A 22,575-nucleotide genomic window follows, 5' to 3' on the forward strand; every position below is an offset into this window, starting at 1 on the left:
AGTAGGTATATTCATAGCTGGGCACTTCACATTTAGTAATGGCGAATTATAATAAGTCAAGCCGCAGATATTTTTTTTTGCCACGGCATCTAACCTCAGATTTTATAACTAAGCCACGGGATATTAAAAGGCTTCAAATATATTAATTCGCGTTCTTTTAAATGCCACTTAAATATCCCAAAGAAAGTGTCAAATGAAGAACAACAATTATTATTACCAATTTTACAATTAACTAACAATTTACATTGTACAGCTTTAACAAACAATCCTAAAAAAAATAGTTCAAGCTTGAACTAGAGAATATCAAATCTTATAAATTTAGCTTCTGAAATAATACATTCGTATTCTTTTAACATGAGAAATGGCCAGGCAATGAAAATGTACAGAGGGAAATGCTTGGAACATAATTTTTAACATTGTAACTTTGTTTGGATTAGCTAGTTAGGGGATGAACATTATCAAAAGTTCTCCACCGCAGCCTTTGAAGGTCCCATTTTTGGGTTTTTCGCTTATATGTCAAAAACTATCTAAATAAAAAACCAAGCATCCTAGCGATATGAATACTTCTAGAGAATTAAAATTAATTTAATTTGTAAGTCAAGTTTTTGTATATCTTGTATGGTTTTCGAGATATCTGCTCTTCAAAGTTTTGTAAAACATAAACATTTTTGCCTTACATTTTCAAACTATGAGGAAATAGTTGCCATAATTTATTATTAGATGACAAGTTTGGGTTAGGGTTAGGACAATGTTGTTTTAATCTACCCACAAAATTTAATAAAATTTGAATTTGTGGTTCCTTAAAAATTCACAAAAAATGTTAGTATGGAAATAATCAATTTTCGTAAAATTCTTCTTACTAAACGCTAATTTAATAAGTAAGGAACTAGTATAAATAATTCCTAATAAAAGGCTATTTATTGCAAACAAACAATTTGAATTTGAATAGGTAAATAAAATTATCTCTTGGTAGAAGAGAAAAGAGACACGAGTTTCATACATTTCATACAAAAAAAATATGTTTAAATATCCGTTGTTTTTTTTACTTTGCTTAGTTTGGGACTAGAAGTGTAGCGTAAAATGTTTAAGGATATTTATTTATTTATTTTATTTTAAAGGAGTAAGAATGGATTTAAGTAGAAAAAATATGTCATTTTCACTTTTTTTCAGTTATTTTACAACGTAAGAAAAACCAGTAATTCTACAAAACGAATGTACATTTATTAGTCTAGGTCTTTTAGTTTCGACGTCATTGTTGAACAAGGATACCCCTTCCCAGTGGTTCCATAGCGCGGTTAACATGCGAAAATGCACTGGTTCAAAGAATCCCTTAAAGTTTGATCACTACATGCCCGACACACTGAAAGTTTTTAGTTTCAATTCGTTTTTATTTGACTGTACTTTTGAAAAGGTGCGAGTTGACGAACAAAATAATAGGTAAAATCGGAATTTCCCAACTCGCGCCTGCTAGCGAGTTTGACAGGTGCGAGATGACGAACAACCCAACAAAACGCGTTATCATTTAAATTGTCTAGCCGTCTTTTAAAAGCAGGTGGCTTTGGCATTTTACTGCTTTGTCCTTTATTTCGTAGTTATCACTAACCTAAAAAGTTATCAGTTGAATGTAACAAAGAATTTGTGTAAAAAGAAAAATAGAGTGGCTAGAAATATTTGTGCTTTACATAAGTATTATCCGCCTTTCAATGTTTCTCCTAAGGGATTTTCACGCCGTTTTCAGCGTGAAGTAATCCGGGCCAGTATTAAAGAGCGCTGGCATAGAAAGAGCATTTACTCTGTGCTCTTTCTTTGAATTTGTTACATTCAGAGCAGTGCTCCAGAAGACCTGTAATGCGGCGTTCTTTCCGTCATTATCATTACGCCGCTTTGTCTAATCGAGCCCGCGAGCGAAGCCGTAACACATAGGCGCCGCAAGCCCCCGGTGACCTAGAAACTGCCAGTGCCACTATAGCATAGCCCGCAGTGGTAATTTTTAATCCACTAACCGTCTCCTCTTTCGGCCCGGGCCCGGTCCCTCTTCGCCTTTGTAATCTGAGAAATTGCTGGAACCAAAGTACTAACTTTTCAACTCGACTTTCTTTAGCAACTTTATTGTATGAAGCAATATCCTGTTTTTCTTGACGATGGAGATTATTTTTCGGCATTCGCCTTCTTAGACGAACAAGTGAACAACAAGTATAATGAATTCGTGAAATTTTTGGGCTTCTGCGAAAAGCTTTGGACATGGCGGAGTTAATTTTCGACTAAAATTTTTCGGACAAAATTTTGTTTGAAATATGCGAAGCATTCCGCGGTAAAGTGGCAAAAGCAAAGCCACAAATTCTCTCTTGTTGTGGCATACAATATTCAAGAAGCGAATTCACGATGCATCAAGTGAAAGCGGTCTGAACTCAGATCATAGAAAGAGAATAGATATGAAGTCGCGCGTAACTACAACGAGAACCAGTGTCCCCACATTTCCCCCACCACAGCTCCCACACACACATTCAACTGTGTAAAAACAAAGCGACTGAGAGTCTACGACAACATGTGCAACCGGCTTAAAAGTGCTGTGATTGGCCAGAAGGCGTGCCTTATGGCCAATCAATGGCCGCGTGACGTGACGCACACTTTGAAAAAAGCAATTAGAGAGAAGAAAGATAAAATGGAGTCGATAAGATATCGATACTTTAAATCCTGGGGGCAAGGCTCGAAATTGGTTTAAAAAATGCTTGTATGAAAACCTTTTTATTATTATACGTTATTATTTTCTTTAACGATTTTTGCATAAAGGAGTCAGTTCCATTTTGTATGGACGACAAACTCAGAATCAATTATTGGGACTAAATGAAGTTACCTTATATTAATTTACCCCAACCAAAGCTCAATGTCGTTATCGATGGAGTATAGAAGTTATAGACTGACAAAGTTTGTATGAAAAGTCATGGGTTAAGTAGGTACTTGCGATTTTTACCAGTATTTACAATATTGGTAATATATTATTATTTACTTTAATAATAATAACAGGATCACTGTAATTATTATTAACTACTATCGCGCATTAACTTTTTAATTATGACGAAATTCGTACCGCCTATGTTTATCAAAAATAATGCCTATATTAGGCTTTCAACTAGCTCTTATAGTAATTACATAGTTGACAGTTACTAATCCCTTCTACTATTGTTATTGTTTTTGTAAAAACTTAAAAATCGCAAGCAACTCATGATTTTTTCATTCAAAATTAGAAAATAGAAAATAATAATTTACTTCTATTTATCGATAATAGGAAACCGTATTAGAACACGAGCCCTGCACTATGTTACGACCGGCACATGCGGCCGTACTGTGTATTTTCACGCGTCAGTGGATATCGGAAGAAATAAAATACATTGCGCAGTAGTTACGCATGACATAAAGTGGTTGCTAACTAAATCGTCAATGTACAACGTGTTTGAATTTTTATCACCACTAATTTCGATATCGCAGTAAATGTCACGGCACTGAATTCGTTCGTAAAAATGTTTAGTTTTTTTTATTTATAAGCAAAATACCAATGGATTTGCAATACTTACATGTGGTAAATGACTTCATTGTTCCTGTAGTTCTTCGTTTCACTTATGTTATTGCACGTTACGACGCATTATCCAACAATATCGGAGAACATTTCCTCAGTACGACTGAATCGCGACTAACCTGGCGTCGCGGGCGATGTTCGTTTCTTGGCATATCGCGGAGACACGCGCCACGCCCCCGTTTCACATCTATTCCCTTCTATGATCTGAGGGTCTGAACTTCTAATTCCATTAGGGTTATGAAATAGTGGGTAGCAAATTGAATCCATAATGTTTTTGTTTTACTAGATTAGGCTTTATTGGGCTCAAGGTCCGTCTACAGAGAATTGTTTAAAGTTTCTCTTGTGTTTGAATTCTGTTTATTTATGTATGTGACATTGTGCTAGTATGTTGTGACTTGTGTTTGGCCTTGCTTACTGCATTCATCACGATTAAAAGTATTCTAAAAATTACTTTAAAAGTGATTTCGTGGATGGCTACATCACGTATCACGTTATGTGTGGGATATGTTAAGTAAAAACATTGTTACCATAACACCCACGGTTCAATCGTGCAACTTATATCAATTTGTATTTCTAAACAAGTGCAATCATCCAATCTCTGCTCAAGGATGTATGAATACTTGACTTAGAGCTGATGATGTCATCGCAACGAAAATAAAAGTGAATACATTAGGATGAAACTGTACAGTGAGGCACAGAAGTAAATAAATGGTAAGGTTAGGTGGAAGAAATGTTAGATAAATGTTTTTTGCTTGGTGACTGTACTGTTGCGCCAGTATTTTAATTTTCTACTCGAAGAAACATGTTGACATTGTCTCATCTCGCAATGTTTTCGTTGAATGGACTTATGGAGATTATGTCCGCTCGAGTACACTCGAAAAAGCAATAAGTTGTAAAAGTTGTGTACAAAGAACATTTTCCAATTAACAGATTTTTGCCAAGACGTTGTTTGCATCTTAATTATTATTCCATTTCTCGAGAAACTCGATGATTTAATTTGCAATCCCACAATATTACACTAATTCAACAATATCTAATAATGATGTAATGAAATATAACTTCTTGATAATAATCATTATATTTTATAATCATAAGCTCGAATTGTCGAGCTCTAAAAACTTCATCAGATAACTAAATTCCAATGTATTTATTAAATAGGAACAAAACTATTAAAATTATTATCTCTATCTATACCGTTTTCTGAAGCTAATTTAACGTTAGCTTCATTATTTTAATGGTGTTAGTCAAAGGCGTCGACGTCCAAATAGAAAGAACAAAAAATGGGATTATTTACATAGCGAGGTTTATTTTTTGTATCTAATGAATGTATAAATACATTATCGAGCATCGAGCGTGTTCCGCGTAACTACTACACAGCCACGGACCGGTTCTTAGGTTTTGGATTTACAAAAATACATAATCTTCACCATTGTAAATGTTAGTGGTTGATAGTATTCGTCATATTTGGAATTTTTGTTTCTTTATGTCTTCCAAAATGACTCTTGACTTTTTGAAGTCGGGTTCACGTTTTTTAGTGTTTATCATCAAATTCAAATTCAGTTAATAAATCGGGTCTATTGCGTCAATAACGAAAAAATCTGCCATCAAAAAGTCACCAAATATCATATTTTATATGCCCATTATTATTCACTCGATTCCTCTTCGTCCAATAATTGACAGATACCATAGAGCGATGTCAATGGTCTATTTTGCTGTCACGTCATAGAAATATGCTACTTTTCCTTTTATCAATGGACCTGTTTTTAAGCCCCGACCCGACGAAAAAACGACGGGTTATAAGTTTGACATGTTCTGTGAAGCGACAAACGACCAAATTGGTACAACACGTGAGCTCGCTTTTCGAAACGAAAGCAGAAAACAGTTTTTCCTGCTAAAACAATAGCGTTTACATGGCGGGCGGCATTGATTTTTTTTTATTCTATAAAACAATAAACATCGATATCGTGATAGACCGCATAAATGTTGCAAAATGTTTAACCGCAGACGCAAAGACAGAGTTGAAACGTCGGGAGGGTAAAATATCTGTTTACCATTATAAAATTGTTTTTGTTGCAAAATCCCGTGACAGTGATAATTTTATAGACGCTATGTAGTTGTGGCCCTTAAACAAAAAGCTGTACAAAGTTGGCGCTAAGGTTAAACGGCGAATCAGTGCCGCGCCGTAACTAAACTCTCGGCATTATGATGCGGAGCGCCGCGGCGCATTGCGGATTTACGGCGGCGCAATTATTCACGTGGTGAGCCGCTCTGGCCGTAGGGTTACCATGGGGTAATTTGAAAAGTTACCAAAAGATGGTTAAAAGCTGTATGTTCATTGTGATCGCAATCTCTGATAATAATCCTTCACGTCCGATAGAGCTGAAGAAATAGAGATACATCTTAGCGCGCGTAGTTTAGTTCTTTCAGCAACATAATCTGTTTATTTCTGCTCAAAACGCTGCTAAAACTTTTTCCTCTGTTATTTAGCTGAAGTTTAGGCTTGATGGCCAAGTAAGCTAATTGACGATGACGTGGCGAAAGTTTTGCCGAAATTGTTCCATCTAAATTAAAAAATCTAGTCAATTTATCATCCATTGCGATGAAAGCAAAATCCGCACAAATCCGCACGCACGGCTACGCTACCCAGCGGCAATTTCACGGGACCCTCCGGAGCTCTCCAGTAAAAATGAGGCATAGGCCCATGAAGCGTTTAGGACTCGTTTGGCAGATTAACGCTGCTCTTGCTGCGTGCTCAATTGATGGTAAATTGAATGTATGGCGGACAGCTTAACTCGAGCTTTATTCCACAATAAAAATGAAAACAAAACCGCTTTTGTCTCTCGCGACGAATATTTATATGACACGATGAGAAATAAAGCTTATTAATCAAACGTGTTTATTGATAAGTTAGCAAAAATTTTATATGCCATCTCCTTCACAAAATATGGTTTCACATCCATTTGTAATCATAGCCTCGCCTAAATAAACAATTTGAATAAATTGCAACAAAGTTTTAGATTTATTTATTTGCCAAACTAAATGTTACCAGTTGTATGAGCTTAAAACCTAGTCACCTTTTACAGCTAAAATAACTGTCTTAACTTCAAATTACAATTACATTTAATTATTTACATTAACTACATTTTACCGAAACATTTGGTTTTCGCTTCAAAATTAGCAAACACAGGAGCTCTGTTTGATTTAACATCACGTTTCTATAAATTAATCATAATAATCGTACCCCTAACTCCATTACAATTTAACTTGAAACTCGACCCGACGAGGATTCTAGTTTCCGGCGTCAGAGCACACTTAATACCGAAACTTTGATAAATAAATATGAAACGGAGCTTTTGTCTTGAGACTGAAACAAAACGGGTGCCGCTTTACGACCTCCCTCCGCTTAGTTTTAAGGGCTTCCGAATATTCGTACATTTGAGCTGGATGAGGACAAAATGTTGCCGCAAAGGGATCTTTGAGTTTCAATATCACTGCACTAGTTGATAATTCCGTGGTTGAGGATTCCGGGTAAAGCTCGCTTCCACCTTCGGCCTGATCATCACTTATCATCAGCTGAGATACAGGCCAAGAGCTTCCTCGTTGTGGATAAAAAAAATACAAGATATAATAAAGCGACCATTTGGGTTAAAAGAATTTCAAGTGTGCAAACAGAGTTTTCCTAGTATTCATGTTTCATACAGAATACATAGTATTCAGCTCTACACCAAACAATGCAGGGGAAGTTCTCGTATATTTGAAGCATTATATTTTCAAATCGGACATGAACTCCAAAAATATTTTTGAAAAAATAATCCGAGAATCCTGCAATGAACGAGTGCTGGACCCAACTCGCATTTTTAACTCTAATGGTAAAAAAATAAGGATGAATAACATTCACATCGATATGGACAGACTACTCGGAAAGCAACAGAAAGAAACAATTGACGATGATACAGAGTATTCTAAATATTGAATGAAAATGGAGGAATGGTTAAAAAAAATGTTAGGTTAATTTTCTCGTAATAGACCTTCTGATTAGGAGGGGTTATTGGTTTCCGTAGTATCAATTGACACGAAATCAAGGTTCCTTCTAAATGCGTCAAAAATATATCTTATGGTATCGACAGTTCCAAGCTTCAAATTTAAATTGTATCAAATCCATCCCGACGCCAGGCGCTCTAAATTTTAATGACAATGATCCAGAAATAACCACGGGAAAAGTATCGAAAGTGCGCGAATGCCGCCTGTCAGTGCGTCAGCGCACGTTCTGTCACTCCGACATTTGCGGCCGGTGGAAATTAGAACTATTAACGACCGCTGGCCAACTCGCCGCCCTTGACCCAAAAATAACAAAACATGCGTCTTGACACACTGGCATAGACATAGACAACGCTTTTTCGCGCTCGTATTAGCCACGATAAGTGTCATTACCTAAACAATGCAGAGTTTTTGTGTTCGTTATGTAAGACGCGTTGTCGCGGCAGACGCCGACACGGACTAATGTTTATTCCGCGCCGAGTTATGACAGAATGCGCCGCGAAATGTACTCGTTACCACCTTACACGCCCCAAACTTTGTTGCCTCGGTATTAAGATTCGTATTTAGATATACTGCCATTTTTACGGCCCCCGAACCACTAAGAACTTAATTCGCTATTCGTGATACAATTCGCTTGCATGATTTAGTAATAAAAAACTCACAATAGAATGTTTGTAGCATTCGCGAAGGCATTAATACGAGGGACCTTATTCACTGAACTGAATCGTGGAAATTATTTTGACGCATTGAACCGCAAAATCATAAATTACTTGTTAGTAATTTCTATTACGTCTTTTATTTGACAATGGATCGCAATGGGTGCCGTAATTACAGAAAATAGGAAAAGAAACTCATCTGTAAAAATATTAACGGGGCTCGTGAACGTCGCTTCATTTACCACATTACCGCAATCGTTCTCCCAGGCAGGGTAAACGCAAGCGTTTATCGATATTATAGATAATATAAATAACATCATTATGGAATCGATAGATGGAACAATGAAGCGCTGCACATGGCCTGCAGTGCCACGTGACGTAGTGTCGTCGATAAACAAGTAATTGAGTCGTTTTAACTGGCAATCATGCAAGCTATTGCACAACTGGACTTCATCCGCCTCTATATTACAATCGTGTTGCCTGCTGGTTTGATTCCGATTCCAAAAAGGCACTGGCTGACCTTTTTGATTCGATTTAGACTAAGGAAACCGATACTCGTGAGAAAGATAGTGCTCAATCACATTCAAATGGAATTTGTCTGTCGATAATACAAGTGATTGTGATCTAATATAAAACGTAGTCCGTATTTCGCAATCCTCTTTGCATCCGTCAATACAATCTGCTGGGATACGTGTGGCAGTATGTATGTATAGGACGTCCTTCATATCCTTTTATGTCACGAGCTTCGCAAATCCTGTTGCAGTTTTTTCATGGCTTTGGAATACTTTTTTACATCCTACACACAGAAAACAAAAATCCTCTATCAGACCACTTTTTATTACAGATTTGAACGAATGATCCTCGTGTAGGAAATGTTGATGAAGGTAACTGAAAGGAGGTAACATTTGTGATAGGTACATCTTGTAATATACCCGCAGATTTTTATTCATTTAATATGAAACCTCACAAAAGATGTCATCCCCTCCGGGCCGATTTTTCAATAAATCTTGTTATTGGGGGAAACAACTCTTGAAATACCCTTGTTATTTTTGTTTTCAGAAATGAAAATGGCTGCCTATTTGTGTTTTATTATTTCAGCGTTATTTACTTTGGTATGCCCTCCAGACATTATATTTCATATACTTGGTTCGCTGTAGGTGTAGTAATATCACTGCGTCGGTAAATCCAATCTCGAGATTTTTATTATGATACTTAATTTGTGAAACGACTTTTACTTTGGTTACTTTTATTCCCTGTAATAAGGAAGGAATATCTCAAAAGTCATTGTAGAAAATGAAATAGTCTTGATAAGCGTACTCCAAGGTATATTTTACGAATGAGGGATGATAAGTGCCAACTTCCTTCTGCTAAAGGATGGGGCAGGAGCGAAACATTTGTCGACTAAGCTGATATTTGCTTTGGGTTCGAGGGTTTGTCGTCCTTTGTTTCACTTGCCAAGTGCGCGCGTTATTGCGGAAACCCTACAATGCGTGCGAAGCTTAAAATTATTATGAATGGAAATGTAAATTGTGTTGTGTGCGGTTGGACGTGCAGAAACAATACATGAGAGTTTTATAAGCGCTTAAACTTTTTAGGCGAATTTATGGCGCACGATATCAAGGCATTTACAGAAGCAAAATGTCGTATAAAAACAAATCTATCGAAGGGTTTAATTTATAGATCAATCAAGGCTTCATAACTTCTAAGACCCTCAACTATTAAATGATTTCTACCATGTTTCACCGAACTATTGTGTAGGTAACTTGAAACTAGAGCACTTTTAGTAAGCCCAACATCGCTTTGTTCGGGTTGATGAAGCCTCACACTGTTCGAGCACGTCTCATTGTCATGTTAATGGCGGTGCCTAGTACCCAACGCCCGAAACGGTGTATCGATTGTAGCACCGGCCTTATCGCCTACGGTCGATTAACGACAATAAACATTGTATCTATGTGCTAATTGATTACCAAATCTTTTAAGTGCATGCGCTAAAAACATTACTACACTTTTTTACTACCCAAATTGACCACGTTAATCACTTATTAATCACTTAATGAGACAAGACGATGTACTATAAATAAAATTAAATACCATACACGTTACCACACACATACGAAAAGATTTACACAGAAATCGTATAAGGTTCCTTCATGCACTTTATATCTGAACAAGAATATCTTCACGTGAAGTTCTACAATAACTTGCCAGTGTATAATTGGATAATAGTGATAATCTCTCGTTATGACTGCGGCCTTGTGCTGACCTAACGCAAAACCCTCGCGATGCAGTACGTTCCCTCGACAAACATTACACATACTCGGCTCCGGCTCTCCAATTCAGCCGGCTAGTACGCTGGCCTATTACGCCAACGTTTGTTCCAATCTCCTCTACAAATACGGCTTTGTGTTACAATTGAACAAATATTGGAACGCGACCAACGCGCTACCTGATCCTAAGTAGATACAAGATATAGTTTTTTGGCCCAGTGCTCTCAATTATCACAGCATTGGACAAATACCAAATGATAATGACCGAGTTGCAGGCGAGAATGAGCGCTACATTGCAAGCGTTACGTTTTTAAGTCACACGCCAGTGATACAAGGTCAAGGGAAGTTACTCAACGACCGGTGAACCGGTTGTTTCAGATGGCCATTGGAGGATTGCATAATTTCACCCGGTTCTGGTGCGCGGCAGAAGACATCTTGTTATTCTTGTTTCTCGAATATCTAAACGTGTGATGAATATTTAATTCATTCGGCATTGTTGGAAAGATTCAAACATTTCCTCCTTTATTTCCCCGCAATGGAATGTCGCTTGTGGAATAAATTGGGAAAAATATCTGACAAAAATGAAACCGTAAACCTGCGAGTTCAGACTAAAACAGCGAAACTAAATGGGGCTTCAAATTGAAACGGAGCTCGTCAACAATATACAATTGTACGAATAGTCACTCACGACAGTCGCATCAGATTCCATTACATTTATACTGTTTCCTATCATTGAAGATGATTTACAATCTATCACGACTGCTCTCGCCAATTAGGAGTAATGAAAACAGCCCTGAATGTTGAACTCGGTAGAACAACATTGAAGTTAGTTCTGGAGTTGGATCTAACAATATTGAAGCTTCGTCATTATTGTGATACTATTCCAATAGGATGGTTTGGCTTTCCCCAGGCGTTTCAAGCTGACTCTTATCTTGAACTTGACATTATTATTTGCTTTAGTGTACAGTTGCGCCATCTAGTTGTAGGTCGTCCACTTAATTTTATCGCGTTGTCTGATAATCGAAAGTTCTTTTGCATTGAAGTTAGACGGAATTCTTGAGATATTACCAAACTTCGGAGCTCTTTTTTATCGGTGTAATTAGTTTATTTAGTAGAAAAGTAAAATAGTGTGTTAGATCACTATCATGTTCTTTTTCTTTAGTTATAAATGGGACAGATATCTTTACATCCCACTTATGTTGACGATTGTCTTGTTTTATTGCTACTTATCTTGTGTAAACTACATCTCGAGCTAGTCCATGGGCGTTGTTGGCAGCGGCCGTCATTCGTTACGTCGCGTCAGCCGCCACGTGGCGGGGTTTAATTAAAATCCGATGACTGGTGTGAGCTCATAACCTACGCTTGGCAGTGGCCGATGCTACGTTATTTGCTATTGTTTACTGGAGCTGTCTGTTCTGTAATTGAGTTTTGTTATTACACTACTTAACTCTTCAGCACTTAATGTTAATTTAGATATTATGACAGCTAAAGTACTTTATTATAAGTTGCCTTAAAGCCTCATACAGAGATGTGACATAAGTTAATGGATAGTGTCTGTAATATCGTTAAGGAAAACCCCTAGCGTCTTTGAAAGAAAATCCTCGCAAGATACTCCATATTGTATCATGTTCTGCCCTTTCCCTTAAACGGGATATTATGGAGCAGCAACTGACAATAAACGTTATTTAAAGGGCCACAAGCGCCCTTCGTCCCTTTTCTTTGGCTGTGACCAAAAGACAAAGGACGCTAGCCAGAATGCTAGACGGCCATTCGAAATGGAAGATCTTTAATTAAAAGTTTGTTTTATGTACATATGTATGTGTATTCATGTGGCAGCAAAATAAACTTTATTCTATTCTATTCTAAAACCTAAAGGTCATTTCTCGTGTAAATGCGTTTTTGTTGTAGAGTTGGGCGGTTAGATTTCCAACTTACTTTGTATATGGCACGTCAATGTTTAAGTTATAATTACAAACCGCTTTCATTCATCACATTCACATCATTGAATCTGTGAATATTCATAAATCCTAATATTTATTCATACCCATTAGGTTGTATATGCCAACTGAATGTTCCTAGATATTTATTCAGCGAGAAAGGGTTTTCCAACGCACAAAAAGGGAAGTGATCAGCGCCTACCACCCTTCCCCCCCGCTGTTGTTTTTCATTTAACCCTATTTTCTCTGTATAATTAATCTGCGATTTTCCTCGTCGCTTTGGTTGTTTAGTTGTCTGGGGATTTCTACGACTGGACAATGTTTTTAGAAAACAAGATCTTATAAATCTATTGTGTTTGTATTCACATTCGGACATAATGGTCAACAAACAGGTAATATAAATGGAAATACTCACAGTTTTCTGTGAAGAGCTTCCAATGGAATATTACAAACTGATCTGGTTTTCTTTAAACATTTCAATTCAAATGTTCCAAACGTTGTTTTCAGGTATAAGCAATATAGACTGCAATTTAAGCTGGAATATGGAAAAATGTTGTTTGTTTCAGAGCTAAATTGAATGAATCAATAGTAACATTGTCCAACTGTATAATATCATATTTCCCTACCATAAATTAAAGAAGTATATCAATGTTTGTGATGACGTTTTATTCGATTGGAAACCAATTTGCAGATTCCCATTTTGTCGATTAGATTCCGTATGATGGCCTATTTAATATTTTCGATACGTTTTAGGGAACTTATCGAATTTCGAGATTATTTTCTGAAAATGTATGATTTGCAATATGGTTAGACTGGAACAATCAAGTTAAGTTCAGGTGCAGTAGAAGTAAATAAATGCTTATTAAAGTTGTGTTACATAGTTGTTTCAGTAAACCGATCTTTTGTGTGCAAAATTATCAATTTTCATAGCGAGAACGTCACAGGACTGAGGATCTGGGACAGCTGTATCCAATCCCACAAACTACGGACCCTGTGGTTTCCACACAGGGTCCGTAGTTTGTACCTACCTGTTCCCGTAATCTGTACCTGTTCCTGTAGTCTGTACATGTTCCCGTAGTCTGGACCTGTCCCCGTAGTCTGCACCTGTCCCCGTAGTCTGTACCTGTTTCCGTAGTCTGTACCTGTCCCCGTAGTCTGCATCTGTTCCCGATCGCGCAGGTCTCCGCCATAAACACCATTGTTGTTCGCACACCTGACTTAACATTCGGCGGCCGCGACCGTCGCCATTGTCTGTAATTGCCTAATGCCTCGGTTACTCGAGCGGAATACTAATACACTTAGCATGTTGTTGTGACGCCTCGGTTCTGATACGATTTCGGTAATTACCGTTTTAATCATCTTAACGAACGTATACAATTTCAGATTCTCCTTTAATATACAATTTATTTTAACCAGTATCAAAAGCTCTTTTACAATAACCAACACAACTTTTTGAAGTTTGTGCATGAAGTACAACTGCATCGGAACCAAAATGTGGGTCAGCTGAAAAGAAGCAGCGCAAGAAACTCAAGTCACTATTCGTAGCCTCTTTTCAAATTAGTTTCCAAGAGTGGGCACTGAGCAATTTCAGATGTTACGAGACGAAAAAGTATGCCATTTTTGTCTCCTCCTTTTTGTCTATTATTTATTAAGTTTTTTGAATATGAGGAAAAACCGACTTACCATAGCTGTCAAAAATAAATTTAGAAAATAACTTAATTCTCTTATGTAAAACAGTATCAGAATAAATAAACCCGCTAACACCTTAAGTTACTTTGTTGTACAAAACTGTCGTGTTTTAATGAAAGTGAGGATGTGCCTCATCAAAATTCCGTAAAGATGTCTTCTTTCATCTTTGTAATGAAATCCATCCTTTTATGGAAATTCCATGACAAAGATCACAATAATATCTAATCTCTTTTGAATATCATGTTTCGTCTTAATAATGAACATGCTACGAAATGTTTGAATGTCTTTTGGATGTCTTCCATAAATGTATTAATATTTCAGTAGCTATTGTAGTGTTATGTATATTGAACTGGTATTTACTAGGTTATTTGCCACCTTATTTCTTTGATTCGAGCCCCGAACATCTCAAACTCTTATCAAATAAAGATCCGAGCCGACCCAATCGAGTTCCACGGGGGAGCTGGAAGCAGCCAACCAAAATGGCACTTTCGATATCCGCACGACAGATTGTATCTCCATTCTGCACAATAAGAATAAATTGCAACACATCTAACATTTTTTCTATGAATGAAATATTGTAACCATAGCCGTAACTATAAAATGTAATGGCGCAAATAACGCGTGGCGAGGTCCCATTCATTGCGGAGCGTGCGGAGCGGAGCGATCAATAGCGGACGCTGGCGGCCCGGATAGGGCTTGCTGGCTTGATAACATTATCCACCGGGAAGTTACGTAAATCCACTTGTATCGGTATCGGTAAGCTGGACTGCTGAATATCTAATGTTATTATCGCATAATCCACGCTTGAACTGTTTTAATTGGCTTCTTAAACGGTTCGGCTAATCTAGGATTTTCAGCGGCTGAAAACACCACCGCGGCACCGCTTCTACGGCAAGGTCTAACTAGAGCTTGCATAGATTAATGTTATGAATCTTTAAATCGCCTAGATATTATAATGAGCCACTTTCGTGTATAACATGCCCTTGTTATGTTTCTTTAATTTTCAATATTTACTGAAAGTCAGAAGGCAGTAAATATTACACCTACTTTTGTTGAAAGAAAAAGTTGGCTCATAAAATCCTGAAATCCTAAAATCTAAGGGTGGGTAAGCCCAAAAGAACGCTGAATCGCTGCGGGATTTGCACGGAAATTGGTCAGAAAAGACCAGGGTTAAGGAATTTACGTAAAAGCTTTTAAGGAACAGTGTATCTGTGTATGCAAATGAGGAGATGCTTTTTTTCGGATCTGGCAACCCTTCAGGGTAGCCGGAGCCGGGAGTGCCGGGACCGCGGACGGGACGGCACCCGCACCCCGATTTGGACGCGTCCTAATTTTTGTTTACTCCGCGATCCCCGCATCGTCTATTGATTTTACGCGACTCGCCACTTTGGGACTGCGAATTATAATAAGGAATACGTTTGTGGATTCATTTTTTACGCCTGCTTGAGGTTGCGGCTGGTAAATGTATGTTTAATGCAAATGATTGTTTAATTAACTAGACCTACACTCGCATTACACTGAATGTAAAGAAAAGCCAAACATAGATGACTTGAGTTTCCCAACCCCAACTGAACTGCTGTTCCGAAGTAAAGGAGAGGTTAACTATATTTGAGAAATGTAGAGGTGCCTTGGGAAGGGCAATTTAGATTCTCTTTTCCCTGTTAGCTTTATTTTATGTGTTTTCCGATAAATAAGTGAGCTTGTAAGTTTTCCAATACAGGACAAAGGCCCCTTTTCATCTATTGTAAAATATGGCACTATTCCACTCCTAAAATTGGCTATAAGTCTATTAAGCCGTGCTATTTATCACCCATTAGTAACGTGCCAAAGATAAGTTAAAATTTATTTATTTTGTCTACCAGCAGTTGATACACCTATATTTATAAATGAAAAAGTTACTGTTTATCTGTTTGTTTAAGCGATTTTATGCCTAAACCACTGAACCAATTTGGATGTACTTTGGTATATAGAAAAGTGTGGGTGAAAAGAAAGACATTTAGGTTCCTATCTTTTCAAAATTAAAGGTAAATTAAAGGTATCATTTTGTAAGTCTCCACTGCAGGAGCACGACCCTCTCCAATATACATTCAAATGGAGGATACTTATCTATACTTATAATAAATCTGTAGAGAGGTCAATTCTGTACATGAAATATATTTTCAAAATAACTATCATAGGGTGATTAGTGATCGATACTGATGCCAAAAATGCAATCAGTAAAATTTTTGTCTGTCTGTCTGTCTGTCTGTCTGTATGTTCCTTATAGAAACAAAAACTACTCGACGGATTTTAACGAAACTTGGCACAATTATTCTTCGTACTCCTGGGCAGGTTATAGGATACTTAGGAATTCCAACGGGAACGGGAATTAGCGGGAAAATCCTTTTGTATGAAAAATCTAAACCGCTTAAGTTAGACGCTTGAAATTTGGCATGCAGGTATCTTAGTAGATTTAAAGCTTAGTTACAACAGGATATTGCGAAATTCCCACGGGAACGGGAATTAGGGGGAAAATCCTTTTGTATGAAAAATCTAAACCGCTTAAGTTAGACGCTTGAAATTTGGCATGCAGGTATTTTGGCAACAGGATAAATTCCCACGGGAACGGGAGTTGTGGGAAAAAACATTTGTATGAAAAAATCAAAACCGCTTAAGTAGGTCGCTCGAAATTTGGCATGCGGTATCTTAGTAAATTTAAAGCTTAGTTACAACAGGATATTGCAAAATTCCCACGGGAGCGGGAGTTAGCAGGAAAAAACATTTGTATGAAAAAATCTGAACCGCTTAAGTTAGACGCTTGAAATTTGGCATGCAGGTATCTTAATAAACTTAAAGCTTAGTTACAACAGGATATTGCAAAATTCCCACGGGAACGGGAGTTAGCGGGAAAAAACATTTGTATGAAAAGATCTAAACCGCGAAATGAAGAAAATGAAGGGGGTAAAACGGGATCCACGCGTAGGAAGTCGCGGGCGGCCGCTAGTATGAAAATAATATCTAAAGTGGGTGTCTCACGAACTTGTTTATTATTGCTGAAGGCGCGATTAAAACTTCTGAACAAAGTCCACGCGGGTGAAGTCGTGGGCAGAAACTATCTTCATACCAAGCCATTAGTTCTTTCTCCAAATAATTCACCGACCACGCCGCGTTATCAGGGTCAGAGGTCGATACTTATCGCCGATGTTTTTTGTGCTCGTTATTTACTGCCACCGAAAAGAACAAACCTATTGACTACAAAATTAGGACACAAATTAAATGGTTTACTCTTGTAAGTGACATTTCTACCAAAAGATAATTTCTGTTAATTTTATTTTGTCAAATGCATGACTTTTGAAGTCTTGACTCAAATCACCTCTAATGAGGGTCACATTTTTATTATTTATGTTGACATTTAGAATATGTATTAGGCATTAATAATACTACTAAGATTAAAAAGGCTACTATCAAAACCGTTTGGCCTTTACAATCTTTTCCTGGTTATTATTTAAATAAAATTTCGTTGTAACGTTATTAATATTATAATTATGGTATAAAATATCTCGGTTTTAATGAGATGCATATTAAACCTTGAAGCCATAAAAGATGAATTAAATAAAGCTGTATTAATATTTGCGGACCTTTTGTTTTATTAACACTGGTTCGAATTTACAGCATCAAAAGTTTTTAATGAGCAACAGGATTGAGGATATCTTCCATACCTAAATAAATCATATTTCATAATGTTAATGAAATAAAAAAGATAATTCTGAGCAATATAGTGTGTGCACTTACTGTTTTATAATCCAACCAAATCGTATAATTTTTCGCAATCGAAAAAAGGATTATGCATGTCATTCATTAGGGAAATAGGGACGCAAGTCGGCCTTAGAAGTTTTTACAATATCGCTAAAGTGAAATAAGTTGACAAATGACAGTTCCCCAAGTGCCGACAGCCCGACGAATGTATTTCACCCCTGCCCCGTTCATGGCAGAACTCTTAAACTATCCTGCCCAAATATGTAAGAGTCCCGGCCGAGATTACTCTGGGCTGTAAACTGTAACTAGTTTACATGCTAACAATATTTCACCAACTTGACTATCCAATTTGCAACTGAAATTGTTCTCGAATTTAATCAACCTTTTGGGTGGTTCGTTCCTCTGTGCCTGTCGGACACAGAACCGCTTTGGAAAAGCTAAACCTACGGCAAAACATTGTACGATTAGAGAACCAGCTATTTTTAAGCAGGTCTGATCTGTAGGTTTAATCAAACATCAGACTTGACACGGTGATTATATCAATCAAGAAACCACCCTTTACAGCAGCAATATTGAATGAATTAAAATGTCAATATAACTGTCATTATAGGCTATTTCTCTATTTCCGATTAAATGATGATTTCATTTATTTAGATAGCTTAATTAATTATGTCAATGTCAATCAGAAGCCCACGCCCTGAGCGGCCCGGGCGGAACTGCGGTCAAAGCCTAGTAATTGATATATTTTCAGGTAGCGACACACGCGTTACTTGAAACCAATTCTTGGCAATGTCATAACACTTATTTGTTTGTCACTTTCGTTTCTGACCGTTGGCAAGTGTTTATATTTAATTTATTATTAGAACAAAGTGCATTTTCTACATCTAGCTTTGGCTAGATGCTATTAAGGCCTGAAGATAATTTATTTTATTTGCTTAGCCTTGTGTTGCAAATGCGCACGGTATAATACCTGCACCATGTAATGCATTTGACTGTGCCCTTAATATAAAAGCAATCTTGAAATTGTTTGGTCTGTGCGATGAGAATTTGTGAGCTCCATTTGCTCTTTTGTAACGAACATGTTTTCCTTTGATAGCTCACATTGTCAAAAGGAAATGGAATGCTGTGGTGCTTTTGGTTTTGTTACCTGTTGTGCACACAGCATCGTCGACTAGTTTGCCTATCATACGCAGCGAGACTAGACTTTACTTTGGAGTTTGCGCAGGTCGTCCTTTTTACATAAACCCTGTGGTATATTTCGGTCCTCGGACTTTTTCAGGCAGTATATTAAAACTTTTCGGGTCGTGGTATGCTCTGTAAATCATCTTAGCTTATCTTGCTGTCTGGGTGTAGCTGCTACCACATAATAATAATAAGTAATTCTTAATCTTAGGTTTTGGCCCAACCTTGAGCTAGTCAGATTTTTTTAGAACAAGCTGAAAATTAGCCTCTCATATAGATTTGTGAAATAACACAGCGAACAAAAATGCTTTCAATCAAAAACCTAAAGCGAAGTTTTCTTTGTCCACAGGCACAACAGAGCGCGCGTGCCTGATCACCGGCTCCGTGGAAGGCATCATGGTGGTGCTGGACTTTATCATGGACAAGATCAAGGAGAAGCCGGAGCTCGTCAAGCCATTCCCCGAGGGCGTGGACACTAAGATGCCGCAAGACAGGGACAAGCAGGTAGGCTTTTGTCTTCTCTTTCTTCCAATCTGCACTTCTACAGGGTTAAATCCTACATCATTGCCCGAAGTTTTGGATCTTTTTGCTTATTTCTCTCTAATTACGATGCTGACTTGCGCAATAGCGACAGATATATCTGAAAAAAAAAAACGGAGCTAAGGTAGATAGGTAACGTAAAGTAGAAGTAAAAAGTAGAGTAAGAAACATAAGTTATGCGTCAGAGTACACTAAACTTCTGTTGCATTAGAAAGCCCGATTTCTGTAGTAAATGGAATCGATCGACATCAGAGCTATCGTCGGGATACTTGTAATACTCGTTACCTATCTTCTGATGTCGCCTTTTAAAGGGGTAGAAACAATAATAATGAAATGAAAATTGGGTTATCAGTTAGTCGTTTTCTTGATTTTCAGCCAACAAAGTAACCAGCTGAATTTAATGTTTCTACATCCTGACCACGTACCATCCTTTCGCGTATCTAAACAAACAAATAGCAGAATTATGTAAATTATAATTTAATGAGATTTGCTAGTTGCGATTTGGAGCATAGTTTGCTCGTTAAATTCAGGCCGATACGTAACCGGGTCAGCCGCTCCGACCCGCGGCCGAGGGTCCGCCCACGATTTATGACCTTCCTCAGAGCTCTTTCTTCTCTAAATACAAATCATAACCGTATTTTGAATAGACCTAGAGGAAAATGTGAGATTTTTATACAACCTCTTTGTTTTCAACGAATAATTCTTCATGCATCGTCTGTTATCATTAAAGAACGTTTCGGTAATGGATGGAGCTTAAAAGGAATGTAACAAAGAATGCGGTGTTCTGTTGTAGGAAGTAAATGCTTTGTTCGTGAGTGATTACACTCGACATAAGAGGGTGGATATGGTTAATAAACATATAAGTAACTGTATATTTGTTTTTTACTCCCTTTTTGTTTTAGTATCACGATCAGCTATGTTTTTCCCTTCCTTTCATTAAGTTGCCGCATCACGCCCTTCACAGGGCTGGTATAAGAACCTGAAACATGTTGCCCTGGTTATGAACCGCATACCAAGTTGTCACGTGCCCCGTATCTTTCCACATAAATGATTTTTATGCATCAAAAGCTCGCACGTCCTCGTGGGGTGGCAAAAAACCTCAATGAAATATGTACCGCATTTGGTATTAATATTTTCCACGCCAATACGGATTTATTAAATTTTACGTAACCAGAAATTTTGTATACAAGTCTTTCTTGCTCTGCTACGTTTTGTGAATATTTCTTTCTACTTTTGGAACTTTATATTTCCAGCTTCTGTCTTCCCGCATACTTCCTAAATACCGTTTGAATAAGTAATTATTTACTGAGAGTAGACAGAACTCTGATTCACTTAAAAGATGATGAGGTTGAAGTCAAACGTAGGACATAGCGTTATCATCAAAATATGCGTTTGCCCTCTTGGTTTGCCTCTTTTATTAATAGAGAGAGACACTTTGATTGCACCTAATGAAATGAATAATTACTTGGTATTTCACAAGGTGAAACGGTACAATTCAAGCAGTCTTATCTCTTGATAGTGATCACTTCCAGGCAATCTAGGTAGAGGATAGTAATTAAATGTATATGACCAGATAACAACGCTTTATAGATAAAATCATCGCAAGCTTATAGAAGCTAAGTTACACAGCACACGCACGTCATTATTGATGATTCGCTGCTAACGTGATTGCTATGAGCCGGATACTAATCAAGTGTAAGTCATTAATTAACTAAATGGGAATTTGATCAAGATATAAATGTATTGACGCATATCGGACTTGCATTAAGTGTATCTGAATAATATTCAATGAGATTCTGTGCAGAGCTCTCTCTATGATGAGGATTCAGATATGGACACTGGACAGCTTGAATGAAATGGAAATTGTTACACGGATTGTTATGTAGTAATTGTTTACTGCTCATATATTTGCAGTTGCTACATACGTAGATTGGTGGAGGTTACAGCAGAGGTTAGGAGCAGTCAATCGTCTTGCAAATCTTACAACTGCACGAAGAATTTCGCCATACTGACCTAACCGCCCAGACAGAACTTCATTTGCGGACGGCATGAAGCAATAATAAAAATATTATTTGTCGTCTTGTATAGGTTGTTCCAAGCATTTGCGTACATCACACTAATAAAGTAGACCTAAGCCTACATAAGCTGCGACATTGATTTTTTGCAGTTCAAAAACCTGTCTCCTTGAGTCTTAAGTATTTATGTTATTTTGATGTAAAAACGTTGAATGTTCCTGTGTATCATGTTCGTGGGTGAAATAGAAACATTCATACATGGACCACCCCTCAAATACAAACAACACGGTATAATTGTATTTGAACAATCACTATTGGCAATATTGTCAAAGGATAATCAAATTATAGTGCTCTGTACATAAGTGTACCTGTAATTAAGTGTTCCATCACGAGTTATCAGTCGTCCAATGGCCACCATAATTGATTAATCACATAATCAATGATCACTCGAGTGCGTCTGCCTTTGACTACAATAGAGTACGATGGTACAATTAGGTTGCATTCCATAACTATCAAGGCAATTACACCATCTAGATTCTAGACCACACGCTATGTTGCGTAAAATGTGACTCCCTTTTTCGCGTTGCCTTTTATGGGGTAATGATCCGTCAACTACATTCCGTGGCATGTTATGGCATCTGAAGCTAAGCGAGCATCGCTTCAATTTGGATAGACTTGACGTTAACCAAAAGCTACTTTACTAACTTTTAAAATGTTTTGATGCTTCCTTGGAGCAGTGGCTAGAGCACTCGAAGCTGACGTCTTCAATTTTTCCGACATACACTCAAAGAGTCTCTTCTTCTTTGTCCTAGCCATTTTTCCCATTATTTGGGGTCGGCTCTCCTCGTTCTACGCCACAACGACAATCTGTCCTATAGGACAGATTGTCGTTGTTCGTTTTTTCCTACTTAGGCCTATAGGCCTAAGTAGGAAAAAAAAGGT

General features: G+C 37.5%; 2 protein-coding genes across 2 annotated transcripts in view; both read left to right on the forward strand.

The window, feature by feature from the left end:
- LOC135080826 (RNA-binding protein Pasilla) overlaps positions 1-22,575 on the forward strand; it is a 101,368-nt gene that overhangs the window by 33,270 nt on the left and 45,523 nt on the right. Inside the window, exon 4 of the mRNA XM_063975550.1 lies at positions 19,428-19,582. Coding sequence (XP_063831620.1) covers positions 19,428-19,582 — 155 coding nt within the window. The remainder of the gene's footprint in view (positions 1-19,427; positions 19,583-22,575) is intronic.
- The window catches only part of LOC135080467 (viral IAP-associated factor homolog), a 189,970-nt gene continuing 180,767 nt past the window's right edge, over positions 13,373-22,575 (forward strand). The window contains exon 1 of the mRNA XM_063975105.1: positions 13,373-13,382. The gene's annotated coding sequence lies outside the window, so the exon portion shown is untranslated. The remainder of the gene's footprint in view (positions 13,383-22,575) is intronic.

This window comes from Ostrinia nubilalis, chromosome 18 (genome assembly GCF_963855985.1).
Source record: "Ostrinia nubilalis chromosome 18, ilOstNubi1.1, whole genome shotgun sequence".
NCBI lineage: Eukaryota > Metazoa > Arthropoda > Insecta > Lepidoptera > Crambidae > Ostrinia > Ostrinia nubilalis.